This window comes from Notolepis coatsorum (assembly GCF_963971535.1).
Source record: "Notolepis coatsorum genome assembly, chromosome: 17".
NCBI classification, from domain to species: Eukaryota; Metazoa; Chordata; class Actinopteri; order Aulopiformes; family Paralepididae; genus Notolepis; species Notolepis coatsorum.
In genome coordinates, this window is record NC_140181.1 from 75,402,807 (window position 1) to 75,417,239 (window position 14,433).

Consider the following 14,433-nt stretch of genomic DNA (forward strand, 5'->3'; position numbering starts at 1 on the left):
AATGACCAGAACTAAGGAGCTGGGCCTTTCCGTAATCGCTGCGGGGTCCCCTCTGAGGGATCCTACAACTAAATCTGTAGACAGGCCATTATAAATGAATTACTGTGTCAGTGGATTTCCACTGTATTCCATTACAAGTGTTGTGAAGGATCAGATTAAACCGAATATATATATCTATTTATGGATATATATTTAATAGTATTTGTATATCGTTTGATATCCCTTGTATATTCCTTGTACATATACCCGGAATATCCCTTTATTCTACTACAGCCCATAATAGTTCATTCTCTTATTGGACAAAAGGACCAGGCGCCAGGGACAAGCCCCTGGCGTTCAAGTTCAAAGGTACCGACGAGACATGCCCTTACTAGCCTCAGCTCCGCGCAGGAATACGGCTACCGAAAGCAGAGCGGCACTACTTGTCCACTGTGCATATAAATATGGCGCAAGAAATGTAGAATTCCTCTTAGTCCTTTACCCTTCTACCCAACTAAGTAACAAGACGTGAAGCCTCACCCCACGATACCGCGTGCGGTGTAGTACGGCCTGTTTGGCCTTAGAATAGCAGTGAGACCTCGTGCGAATTAATAGCTGAATTGCCAGAGTTTGGCACCGTATTTCTATTAAGTAATAATAGTCTATTATGTATGGTGCATCGTTCGGTTAGAGTTCTAAAGTGAGCAGCACCCCCATCGTTTCCTCGCGTTATCTAGAGTCTTAACCAGGTTGGGCAGACCACGCGTGGTGCTTTCATCCGAGGAGTTCTGGGCGAGGACGAGTGGACCTGCACATTGGATTACCTACCCCGACGACTGCTGAGCCCTATACGGCATGGAATATCTATTTGCTTTGGTGCTTTGATTTGTGGAGCGGATAATCGCCAACACCGGTGAGTGTTGGATTTACCCCGAGAGGAGCCAAGGTGAGACGGCGCTCAGACCAGACTGAGGTCGCCTCGCTTCTTCTTCGTTGTGGACCGACAGCGACAGCTACAGCTATCGTCTACAAGAGAGCCCAAGTGTATTCATCTGCGGATCAAGGTTCTACGGGCACTGTGTTCTGTACCTGGACTCTCCCTAGAAATCGTTGACCAGACGGGATACAGCCGACGGCTCTCCTACCCCCCCTACTGGCTTACAACCGGCGGGACCCCTCCAGTATATTATCCATCTATAATCATTAAGTGACCATCGCTATAATTCCTAAGAGCCAGGTTGTATACTTGCTTCCTGTGTAACCAGAGATTGGACATTCAGTGTTGATTTGCATACGAGTACTCATTTGCCTTACAAGAGCATTCAATTCAAATCATAAATGTAATAAGTAACTATTATATGTACCCTTTGCTATATATTAAATATTTGACTATTACCTTTGTGTGGACCTGATTTCATATGTGGGAAAGTGTTCATCATACTTAGATATCGTGTACTGTATGGCCAGTAATTAAAGTACATAAAGCGGTATGTACTTTAATTCCTGCTTTTGAGTCAGGAATAATATGTCTGTGTTTAGGGAATCAATCAGAATTCAACCATAAATATCTTGAGGCTTAATACCAAAAGTATTAAGCCTAATTTTGACTAATTCTATTAATCTGATTTGGAACAAAGGGGGCGGTTGGTCAGAAAAGCAACCCCCAATTTCAAATACAAGCAGGCTGTGAAAGTGATTGGATGAGACCATATGTGTGATGTGACTGATGACCTCACGCCAAGGGGTTTCAACTCATTGATAAAAAGTGAGCGCTGAAAGAGAGCGAGACAGAACCGGAACAGACAGCAACCAGAAACACACCACCCCGACGGCGAACGAGAACAGACGAAGAAACTCATCGCCATAGCAACGGAGCAAAACGACAACAAAGGACATTGAAGCGGGAACTTCCTGGTTTTCAGCAGACAAAGAACTTGAGTTAAACTAGATAGATTCAACGCTGTTTTGAACATCATTCATTTGGGAATAGACTCTTGTTTTAACAAAGACTCAACTTTGTTGGACATTTCAAACCTTTTAGTATAGAATTACCTTGTGTTTTATATGCAATAAAATGCAACCCTTCTGAAGAGAGCACCGCATCTTGCTTGATGATTCTTCCATTACCTCACTATTCTCCTATGGGTAACGTAACCAGCAACTTAGATCAAAACAACAGCAGAGTACTGTACTGTTAAGATAATACTATACTTCACGAGACAAGTCCGTTAGAAGAGACGACACACTAATTCTATTATTTGGAACCAGAGCAAAATGGCCGCCTGTACCAACAGGCTAGTCTGGCCACTAGAGGGTAGGAGACCAATGTTAGGCAGAGAGCCAATGTTGGGTTGAGGGCATTGCCCACTGTTAGGTGGAGGGCACTGCCCAATGTTACCATCCTGCCCAGTCCATCCAGGACCGGGCCTAGGATCGTGACAGCTCTGAGATTTATCTCCAATTCACCTTATAGGATGCATCACTGTACACTCTATTCACTAATTGGTTGGACTTCACTGGCTACACGCAGGTTGCAGCACTGGTATGTTTTTATATACGTATAAGGCTGTTCTTGGAAAACTTCCATGGTACATCAGTTCCAAGCTTGAATTAATAAAAAAAACTCGCTCAACCTCAGATCCAGCACCTGGATGCGCTTTAGAATACCGCCCGTGCGGACTGAGGCAAGTAAAAGAAGCCTATTTTATTTTGGTCCTTGGGCCTGGAATGACCTCCAAACACGTCTCAAATTGGCCTCTCCGGTCTCCTTGTATTGTTTTAAACAAAAAATATCGTAAATCCTTTCCACCTGCTGCTCCTGCTTTGATGTTGAATAAAAAAAATTGTTTGATTGCTATTGTTTTATTGTGCTTGTATTTTTTTTACTGAATTTGACTTTTCATTTAAAATATAGGTTGTATGGTAGTCTACTGTATGTGTATTGTGTCTTGTTATGTACAGTATGTTTTGTCATAATTTGTGCTTGTCTTCTTGGCCAGATCACCATTGAAAAAGAGACCTCGGTCTCAATGTTGTTTTTATTTTCTGGTTAAATAAAGGTTTGATGAAAGCAGAGTGCGTGTTGAAAGGGTCACCACAATACACAACAGTGTAGTGGGTAACACTGTCACTCACAGCAAGAAAGTCCTGGGTTCGATTCCACCTGGGAAAATATTGAATTGCATGGGTTGATCAGTGTCTGCTCTTTCAGTGACTCCATGAACTGTGAAAATGCCAGACATGGATGCGCTTTCAATAATGACCAGAACTAAGGAGCTGGGCCTTTCCGTAATCGCTGCGGGGTCCCCTCTGAGGGATCCTACAACTAAATCTGTAGACAGGCCATTATAAATGAATTACTGTGTCAGTGGATTTCCACTGTATTCCATTACAAGTGTTGTGAAGGATCAGATTAAACCGAATATATATATCTATTTATGGATATATATTTAATAGTATTTGTATATCGTTTGATATCCCTTGTATATTCCTTGTACATATACCCGGAATATCCCTTTATTCTACTACAGCCCATAATAGTTCATTCTCTTATTGGACAAAAGGACCAGGCGCCAGGGACAAGCCCCTGGCGTTCAAGTTCAAAGGTACCGACGAGACATGCCCTTACTAGCCTCAGCTCCGCGCAGGAATACGGCTACCGAAAGCAGAGCGGCACTACTTGTCCACTGTGCATATAAATATGGCGCAAGAAATGTAGAATTCCTCTTAGTCCTTTACCCTTCTACCCAACTAAGTAACAAGACGTGAAGCCTCACCCCACGATACCGCGTGCGGTGTAGTACGGCCTGTTTGGCCTTAGAATAGCAGTGAGACCTCGTGCGAATTAATAGCTGAATTGCCAGAGTTTGGCACCGTATTTCTATTAAGTAATAATAGTCTATTATGTATGGTGCATCGTTCGGTTAGAGTTCTAAAGTGAGCAGCACCCCCATCGTTTCCTCGCGTTATCTAGAGTCTTAACCAGGTTGGGCAGACCACGCGTGGTGCTTTCATCCGAGGAGTTCTGGGCGAGGACGAGTGGACCTGCACATTGGATTACCTACCCCGACGACTGCTGAGCCCTATACGGCATGGAATATCTATTTGCTTTGGTGCTTTGATTTGTGGAGCGGATAATCGCCAACACCGGTGAGTGTTGGATTTACCCCGAGAGGAGCCAAGGTGAGACGGCGCTCAGACCAGACTGAGGTCGCCTCGCTTCTTCTTCGTTGTGGACCGACAGCGACAGCTACAGCTATCGTCTACAAGAGAGCCCAAGTGTATTCATCTGCGGATCAAGGTTCTACGGGCACTGTGTTCTGTACCTGGACTCTCCCTAGAAATCGTTGACCAGACGGGATACAGCCGACGGCTCTCCTACCCCCCCTACTGGCTTACAACCGGCGGGACCCCTCCAGTATATTATCCATCTATAATCATTAAGTGACCATCGCTATAATTCCTAAGAGCCAGGTTGTATACTTGCTTCCTGTGTAACCAGAGATTGGACATTCAGTGTTGATTTGCATACGAGTACTCATTTGCCTTACAAGAGCATTCAATTCAAATCATAAATGTAATAAGTAACTATTATATGTACCCTTTGCTATATATTAAATATTTGACTATTACCTTTGTGTGGACCTGATTTCATATGTGGGAAAGTGTTCATCATACTTAGATATCGTGTACTGTATGGCCAGTAATTAAAGTACATAAAGCGGTAGTGGTTTAATGATACCATACTTATCAATACAGTCAGGGAATTGTACCCCTCAGTTACAACAAGTATGTCTGCCCTTCAAATGTGTATATAGATGAATAACTGATATTCAGGGCTCTTGTTCATACTTTGCCTCTGGTTGGGGTGTGAGGAAGAGACCATATGCATGTGACTGAATAAAATACCCAAGAATGTACTCAGTTATTTAACCTGTCATGTTCTGATTCAAATCTGACCAATTTCCTACTTCCACTGTCTCAAGGCCTTATGATATCCACATTCCAGTCCAAGGATGGCAACTTGCTCTGGTATTCATCCACCCAGGACAGAGGAGGCAGAGCAAGAGTGGAAAATATTGTTAGGATGACGCCAGGGCCAACACGGTATGCAACATCTCGTGTGGATGACATCAAGTCCAGCTTCCAACTCTTTTTACCATTGTGGAAATTATACTGGAGATAACAAACCTGGAGGGGAGGCGTGTGTTTGCGGACACATGGAAAGCATTGGACCAGGTAGACCTCCAAGCCTACATGGGTCTGTTGATATTAGAAGGAGTATATCGGTCCAACAATGAGGCTACAGAAGGTCTGTGGGATGCGGAGTCAGGGAGGCCTATAATCCGGTCAACTGTGTCCCTTTCAGGTCCTCTCACAAGTTATCCGATTTGATGACAGAAGTACACAAGCTTTCCGCTGGCGAGACGACAAACTGGCTGCCATCAGGAACGTTTGGGACAGGTGGGTGGAGCGTACTACTGATGTACAATCCAGCCCTCATTTATCAACGTGGCGTACGCACAGATATGTGCGTAACCCGTGCGTACGATCATTTCTAAGCAAAGTGTGGGATTTATCAATTTGAACTTGTGCTTGACTTTGTGCGTATATTTAAGCACAGGTCGGACCATGCGTAGCTGGCGCCGGTGGTAGAATATTTTTACAACGCGGAAATAAGCACTGACTGCGCTCCGCGTAACTCAACTCGTTATTATTTTGCGCATATATTGCAGAAATACGGGAAAGTTTTGATTATATTTAAAAGGCTTTGCCATTGTTAAACGTAATAAGTGGAACCCCGAAGCTGTAAGCAGAATACAAGTCATATGAACACCCACGATATAGTGTTCTTCCCCCTTCCTATAAGAAAGAATAAAAAACGCATTGCAACGAGAACAGACTGAGGTTATTTGTTGAGTGTATGTGTATACAAAACCCTTGCAATAAATGTGTCTTAAATGAATGAAAAGCATACATGCTCTGGACGCGTCTATATTTTCTACAACGGAGTTCGGCGATTTGCAAATCTGATTGGCCACTGACGTTTCTGGTCATGTGACATGTGCGCCCAATAGCGTGACGAGCTGTGTCTTTGCCCATTTCCGCGTCGAACAGCCTGCAAAGCACCTGTCGTTCTATCGCCACAAACTCTAACCTTAACCAACTTCGAAAGAGTGCCTAAGCTTAACCGTCGGAATCAGGGCAGGCGTTCTATCGACATGCTCTAAGACAAACTCTAACCTTAACCGACTTCGAACGAGCGCCTAAGCCTAACCAGTGTAGAAACTTGCGGTCCCACGATTGGGCGTACATGTCACATGACCAGAAATGACACTGGCCAATCAGATTCGCAAATCGCCGAACTCCGTTGTAGAAAAATAACAGGCGCTCTGGACACAGAGCATATATCGTGTGGGTGATATCATGACTTGTATTCTGCTTACAGAATTTCACTTATTTAGTTTTACAATGTCAAAGCCTAAATCAAAACGTTCCCGTATTTCTGCAATCTATGCGCAAAATAATAACGAGTTGAGTTCTAACAAAGAACGTATTACATGCTGGTAGGCTGATAGAGTAAACTATGATATGAATATGAATATGATATGATATAAAGGTATACTGGTCCGTCCGCGAGGATATCGAGGACTCGAGTAGGATAGCCATTAAATGCAATTTGAGAATATAGGCTAAAGCGACGGCCTATAGCCTATACATATTATTTAATGTTTTCATAAGCGTAAAGATACAACAGCTAGATTAATGATCAAGTTAGTTTACTGTATGCAGTCTTCGCAGGGCTGTGTGTTATTATATATGCACAAGTTACTGTTGCATAATGTAGGCTATGGGCTGGCTGCTATTATATGTCATTCATATAGGCTACCTAATACCAACAACAAAATAGATTGTATCATATGCCTCTACACACATTATATTATACACATCATATTATATCTTGGTTCGGCAGCGCCTCTGTGAACAATCTCTCAGAGTTTGCTCCATCAATAAACAAATCCAGTAATGTGAACAGGATTCCACTCGGTCAATGTACAGATAATCTGCGATGCTCATTTTGGCTGATAATGTGCCGGTGGCCGGAGTCTCATTCAGGCCTAATTGTATTTAATTCAATTGTAATGTTATTACTGGGGTATCTAAAACATCACTTAAATGCAGATCAGGGTTATCCACTGAAGCCATAATGACTCTGACCAGAACCACGGGCTCATGACGAGCGCACATAATAGGCATTGTAGAGCGCAGAGTTGGCCTGCTGAAATTGATTTAATTTCAGTCTTTACAGTGCTTAATGTCAGGTCAGCTTGTCATTTATTTCTGTCAATGTGCTGGTTCTGTAGCAGGACTGGGTCAGTCAACATCCTTGGCTCCCGGCGCACCGAAGATAGTCTGCACGCTCCCTCCTCCTCAGCGGAGTTGTCTGTGAACTTGGCAACTTCATTGGATTTATTTATTCTCTAAAAATATCTATAATCATACGATTAAATATTGTTTAAAATAAAACGCTAAATACTATTATTCTGTGTGTCATGTTTCCAAATAAGATTGTTCACAACGGGAAATGCTGTATACGTTCAATTTGTTGGTTGGACCTCAGTGATCAATCTCGCTCTCAGTGAAGTCTCTCAGAGTTCGCTCGGGTTAGTCCACTTTTCCACATTTCATGGGGGTGTTCCATTACCGTATATGGTTAATCGGGGCGGTTCTGGTATGCAAATACTTAAAACAGTGCACGAGCTCCAGCGTAGGATCAAAGTCATATTTATCAAGACAGGTGTGCGTAGGTGTGTGATAAATCCAGTTTTTTTTGTGCGTGCACACATTCTAAATTCTGTGCTTACGTATGAAAATAGAACACTTTCTAAGGATTTTTGATAAATGAGGGCCCAGGCCCTGAGGTGACAGCGGACGAGCGCCTGGTCCCTTTAAGAGGTCGCTGACCGTTCAAACAGTACATCCCAAGCAAACCAGGCAAGTATGGGATCAGGATCTGGGCAGCATGTGATGCCAGGAGCAGCTATGCCTGGAATATGCAGGTTTACATGGGGAAACCTGTTACTGGAAGGCCAGGGGGAAAGAAACAGGGAATGCGTGTTGTGTTGGACAGCCAGTCTCAAGGGGCATAATATCACATGTGATCACTTTTTCACATCACATGGGCTTGGTCAGGAGCTGCTGAAAAGAAAGCTCACCATGGTGGGGACGCTTAATCATTTTAGGCTGCTCTGCCGCGGAGCTCTGCCGCGGCATTATGCAGCCGTAATTCCCCCTCTTTTAACATCGACGGTTAGCTCAACTGGTTTTTTTAACGTGCATTCTTTCGCCGGTTAAGTTTAGGCATTGTTTCGGAGTTGGTTATGGTTAGGGTTAAGTTTAGGCATTGTTTCGGAGTTGGTTAAGGTTAGAAGGGTTACGTTTAGGCGCTGTTTCGGAGTTGGTTAAGGTTAGAGTTTGTCTTAGAGCATGGCAATATTCTTTCGGAGTTGGTTAAGGTTATGGTTAAGTTTAGGCATTGTTTTGGAGTTGGTTAAAGGACGACTCCACTTTTTTTGGAAATTAGCTTATTTAACATCTTCCCTGGAGTTAGACAAGAAGATGCATACCTTTTTTGTCTCTGTGCGTGCATTTTAGCTTTGGGAATAGACGCTCCGTTAGCATAGCTTAGCTTCATCACTGGAAGTGAGGCAGGACAGTAGCCTAGTGCCTTACAGTGTATTGCAAGGTCTGACATTGACCAAACTTGATATGCATGACCTTGGTGGGCTCTAGGTCAACTCCTGAAAAGGGGGTCAATGTCAGACTTTGCAATCAAAGTTAGGGGGCTAATAACCCTTGCCATAATTTCAGTGCGCCCCCTAACTTTTGATTGCAAGGTCTGACATTGACCCCCTTTTCAGGAGTTGACCTAGAGCCCACCAAGGTCATGCATATCAAGTTTGGTCAATGTCAGACCTTGCAATACACTGTAAGGCACTGTAAGGCTACTGTCCTGCCTCACTTCCAGTGATGAAGCTAAGCTATGCTAACGGAGCGTCTATTCCAGGGGCGTCAATTTGGTATGGCAAGGTATGGCACTCGCCATACCTTGGCAAATAAAAATGTAAAAATGTAAAAAAAAAAAAAAAAAAAAAAAATGATTTAATTTTTTTTTTTTAATATTTTTTTTTATTATTTTTTAAACAAACACATAAACATAAACATGACAACATAAAATTAGATATACAAGCATTAATTAACAGTTAAAACCATTTAAATAAATGTAATATACAAGGTATACACCTAATACTTGCTATCTAATACCCTATACATATATGCTCTCGCTCGCTCCCCCCCCTGGGCCCCCCCCTTGGATAATCCATCCAATTATTTACAATTTTTTATGTTGATTTAGAATTCGAATGTCAACATTATGAACGAAGCTTCGAACTATTCGGTACAGCCCTAGCATGTTTTGATATTGTCAATTATCTCACTTTTACTAGGTGACTTTTACTGTGACTAACTGAAATATGCCCAAAAAAAGGAAAATGGACATAGGGACGTTTTTTATCAAAGGGCAGCAGAGACAAGTGATACAGGGACACAGGTAAGGTCTGGCTTAGTGATTATAACAGTGCAGTTCAGCATTCAGTAACCCATACTTTTTGTAAATGTGTTTTTGATACTACATTCTGTTGAACACACACCTCAAAACCGTACCTAAGGAAAATTGGCTCAATTGCAAGAAAAATAATAGACAGTTATGATATTACATTCTGCATAATTCGTATGCAAAATATTGTGGTTCCCTGCTTTAGTCTGTTGACACATTTCTATACTAAAAATGCTTGTGTAGTCCTGTGTCATACCTAAATGTCATATAACTGAATTGTATAGAAACAACTCACCAAAAGTGACTATTGCACAACTGATTTGACAAAAAAAATCCACCAAGGGGGGGAAACACCCCCTTCACCCCCCCCCCCCCCCCCCCCCCCCCCTTCACCCCCCCCCCCCCCCCCCCCCTCTCGCCATACCTTGCCTTTTACTGAAATGACGCCACTGGTCTATTCCCAAAGCTAAAATGCACGCATAGAGACAAAAAAGGTATGCATCTTCTTGTCTAACTCCAGGGAAGATGTTAAATAAGCTAATTTCCAAAGAAAGTGGAGTCGTCCTTTAAGGTTAGGGTTAAGTTTAGGCATTGTTTCGGAGTTGGTTAAGGTTAGAAGGGTTAAGTTTAGGCGTTGTTTCGGAGTTGGTTAAGGTTAGAGTTTGTCGCCGAGCATGGCAATAGAATGCAGCCTATTTCCGCACTGCCGCTCTCTCGCGCTGCCGCGGTCACATGGGCGTCGTGGCCAATCAGAGAAACGCTGAACACAAGTTGGTTGCCTAAAATGTTGACGCGGTGGGGACAGTGAGGAAGAACAAGCCTCAACTTCCCCCTGCACTGGTGTCGACCAGAGGGAGAGAGGCACTCTCATCGAAATGAGCTTTCACTGACACACACAGTCTTGTGTCATATTTGCCCAAGAAGAATAAGAATGTCATCCTGATGAGCACACTACACAAAGACACTGCTGTCAGCACAGCACGCCGATCGACCCAGCCTGGAATCAGGGGAAATGTTTCAAGAGGAGACTCTTCCTCCAATTTCTGTGTCTATTCATTGTATATTCACTGCAGTTATTCATGTAAACCAGTAGTCTGAGACATTGTTTACAGCTTAAAAGGGAGTTAAATCAAATGTGGTGATGATCAATGGTTTTTGTGTTAAATTAATGTAAGAGCAGTTGAAACAGGATGGTCAGAATTGACCGGGAGCACCAAAGTAAGGGGGGAGAAACAAACATGACACAAAGGTTAAAATCTCGGAATTATCACTACACCAGGTACCCCAAGCCTTTCTGTGTGGAGTTTGTATGTTCTCGCAAGGGTTTCCCCCACAAAAAAAGAGATAAACCCAATAGAAAAACGTGCAGAACAGATCGCTAATGCTGTCACGTCCCTGACAAAGGCAGACAGCAGCCCGTGTCTGCTCCTGGCTGCCCTTGGGGGTCAAGCGCAGAGAGGCATTTCATCGGCGACCCAGTGCATGTGTGTGTGTGTTCCTGTTTGTGTTGCTGCATGACAAAAATACTTCATGATATCACCACCATAGCAAGTAGCCGATGACGAATACTGCTGGAAAATCAACAGTGCCGCCGAATACCACACAATGTAGTAGTGCATAATTGACCTATCTCAAGCCACACCCTCTTTTCCTAATCCTCCAATCATGACCGTTGCTTCCCTGGTGATTGTAGGATGAAGAAAAGAGGATGGGTGTTTGAGATGGGTCAATTGATATTATCATCAAACACACACCCAGGCCCTGCTCCCATGCCCGCTGGGAAAGGACTATGGGGCCTAGTTGTTTTGGGTCACCAGCCAGCACCACCTGACCCGTCTCTGGGTTGAGAAGACCTGTGGACAGAACACAGAGAAAGTTACACATTAGACTACATACCCCTCTATATACTTCTATATACACCTGCATATAACCCATAGCTCTGTATCATAGCATGTACAATAATGCTGTATATACCGTATATATATATATTTATTCTCATCACATATCTATCCACACCTGTCTGTATTTACCTGCACACAATCCTTTTGCATATCTTTAGATACTAGATATACAGTGTACTGTATCTGTATATATCCTACTCTTATTGTTATGACTACTATCATACTGTCTTTATACCTGTATCATTGTACATATTATACTACAAGTCTGTACATCCATCTGATTAGCACTACATTACATTTACATTTAGTCATTTAGCTGACACTTAGCGTCAGCGAAGCGTCGAGGGACAAAGAGGAGTTTTCCTGGAGTTGCTGAGGGATCCACCTATTGCTGCTAAGTACACCATAATCCTATCTTTCACTCCACTCTGGAAACTTTTCCTTTCCCTCCCACTCTGCTATTTCTCTACTACCTCGCTTCCTCCCTACTCCCTTCACAATTGTTTTTTTAAATTAAATAAAAAAATAAATAAAAATAAAATAAAGAAAAATACAAAAATCTAACCCTAACTAATCTTATTGTCGTGCACTTGTCCTAACTAACCTACACTGTAGCACTCAACACTTTAATGAACATGGTTACTCAGCTGATGGAGCTGTACCCTTCCTGATGACTTGTCATACAGAACTTGTAAGTCGCTTTGGATAAAAGTGTCAGCTAAATGACTAAATGTAAATGTAATGTAGTGCTAATCAGATGGATGTACAGACTTGTAGTATAATATGTACAATGATACAGGTATAAAGACAGTATGATAGTAGTCTGAAGTACCTCCCAACCCCAACTGGAAAGAAGACTTGATGATGTTGTACTGTAGGTACCATTTTATGCTAGCTTATCGGTAAAAGGTCAAAATTGTACTCATTTAAATACCACTTCTTAGGGACCTGCACTGGCTCCCCATTGCTGCACGTATCCGCTTCAAGGCCCTCGACCTAGCATACCGTGCGGCAAAGGGAACCGCTCCCGCCTACCTCCGGTCAATGGTCTCTAACTACACACCCTCAAGACCCCTACACTCTGCATCTTCTGGCCGCCTCAGACCTACTCCTATCCAAGCTCCCGGAGGGTCATCAAAGAGAAGCCGCCTATTCTCAGTCCTTGCCCCACAATGGTGGAATGAACTACCCATCCCAGTTAGGACAGCCGAATCCCGTCCAATCTTTCGCCGTCGACTATAGACTCACTTCTTCAACCATTATCTGAAATGAAAAAAAAAAAAAAAAACCTGACTAACCTTACTGTCATGCACTTGTCCTAATAAACTAACCTACACTGTAACACGCAACACTTTGATAAACATTGTTACTCAGCTGATAGAGTTGTACCCTTCTTGCTGTCTTTTCGTACAGAACTTGTAAGTCGCTTTGGATAAAAGCGTCGGCTAAATGACTAAATGTAAATGTATGTACCTTTTTCTTGTTTGTTAAAATAAGTGTTAAATAGCTCTACATTCTGACAGCCATCACTGATATAGCATGTTTGGCCAGTAAACATTGGTCTCCCAGTCCCTCCACACAAATAAATGTTCTGGTATCCCGTTCCCACTTCATCCAATCAGGAGAGAGAACCCTATTTTTTCTTTTCTTTTTTTACTTATTTCAAGAAATCTTGCCTCTTAGCCAAATCTGCTGGCAGATAATTGTACTTGTTTCAAGCAACATATTTGATTTAATTTCTTCTTTTTGTCAGAATTTTTTTTGCAGTGTGGAGTCCTCTCTCCTGATTGGATAAAGTGAGAACGGGATGCCAGCAAATGTATTTTGTGTTTACTGCAGAGCAGGAGGGACTGGAAGACCCACGTTACTGACCAACCACTCTATATCGGTGATGGCTGTCGGGATGCACAATGTAGAGCTATTATCTTAACATGTAGACCACTTGTTTTAACAAAGAAAATACCACAATGGGGCGACAGTGGCTCGGGGAGGTAGAGCAGTCGCCTGGTAATCCGGAGGTTCCCGGTTCGATTCCCGCTCCTCCCAGGCAGCGTGTCGAAGTGTCCTTGAGCAAGACACTTAACCCGTAATTGCTCCAGACGAGCAGGTTGGCACCTTGCATGGTTGCCTCCGCTGTCGGTGTGTGAATGTGTGAGTGAATGGGTAAAAATGTGAGGAACAAATTGTAAAGCGCTTTGGATAAAAGCACTATATACATGCAGCCATTTACCATTTACCATTTGCCACTTACAGCTCCTTTAAGGTGGAATATCTGGTATACTGCAGGAAACAAAGTGATCTTGATTATTACCTGCCAGAGGGATGATGGACTCTGTCTCCTTAGCGTGTCCTGCCTCATCTATAAATATGTGAGTATAGCGATCACAAAGTCCTCCGGTCACCAACCTAAGGAGGCAGACAGGACGCATGAATATTAAAGGAAACCAACTTGTGTTCGGCTTTTCTCTGATTGGCCGCGCCCCCCCGCCCCCACGCGCAGGCAAGCGCAGTCGTCCCACATCCCAAATGAAATCCAAGGAGCGCAAGCGAGCGGCAGCGCGGGCAACCAACTTGTGTACCATGGGCTGCTGTTCCAACGCACTTGTGTTGGGCTGCTGTTTCACTCGTGTATAAACAAAGCCCATACAGTTATGAAATGCGCTGAACTAGAAAGCGTAACGTTATTATGTTTCGCGTTTTTAACAACCAACTACCAGATTCACTTGTGTATAAACAAAGCCCATACAGTTATGAAATGCGCTGAACTAGAAAGCGTAACGTTATTATGTTTCGCGTTTTTAACAACCAACTACCAGATTCACTCGTGTATAAACAAAGCCCATACAGTTATGAAATGCGCTGAACTAGAAAGCGTAACGTTATTATGTTTCGCGTTCCATTGATTAACGCCATTACCTGCTGTGCTGTAGGAAGCAG

At 43.1% G+C, this 14,433-nt stretch overlaps 1 protein-coding gene across 2 annotated transcripts in view; it reads right to left on the reverse strand.

Moving 5' to 3' along the window:
* LOC311243412 (putative helicase mov-10-B.1) overlaps positions 1 to 14,433 on the reverse strand; it is a 94,576-nt gene that overhangs the window by 44,361 nt on the left and 35,782 nt on the right. For both annotated transcript variants that reach the window (XM_084332642.1, XM_084332641.1), the window contains exons 10-11: positions 13,808 to 13,902; positions 11,350 to 11,448 (exon numbers count right to left, since the gene is read on the reverse strand). In XM_084332642.1, coding sequence (XP_084188768.1) covers positions 11,350 to 11,448; positions 13,808 to 13,902 — 194 coding nt within the window. The remainder of the gene's footprint in view (positions 1 to 11,349; positions 11,449 to 13,807; positions 13,903 to 14,433) is intronic.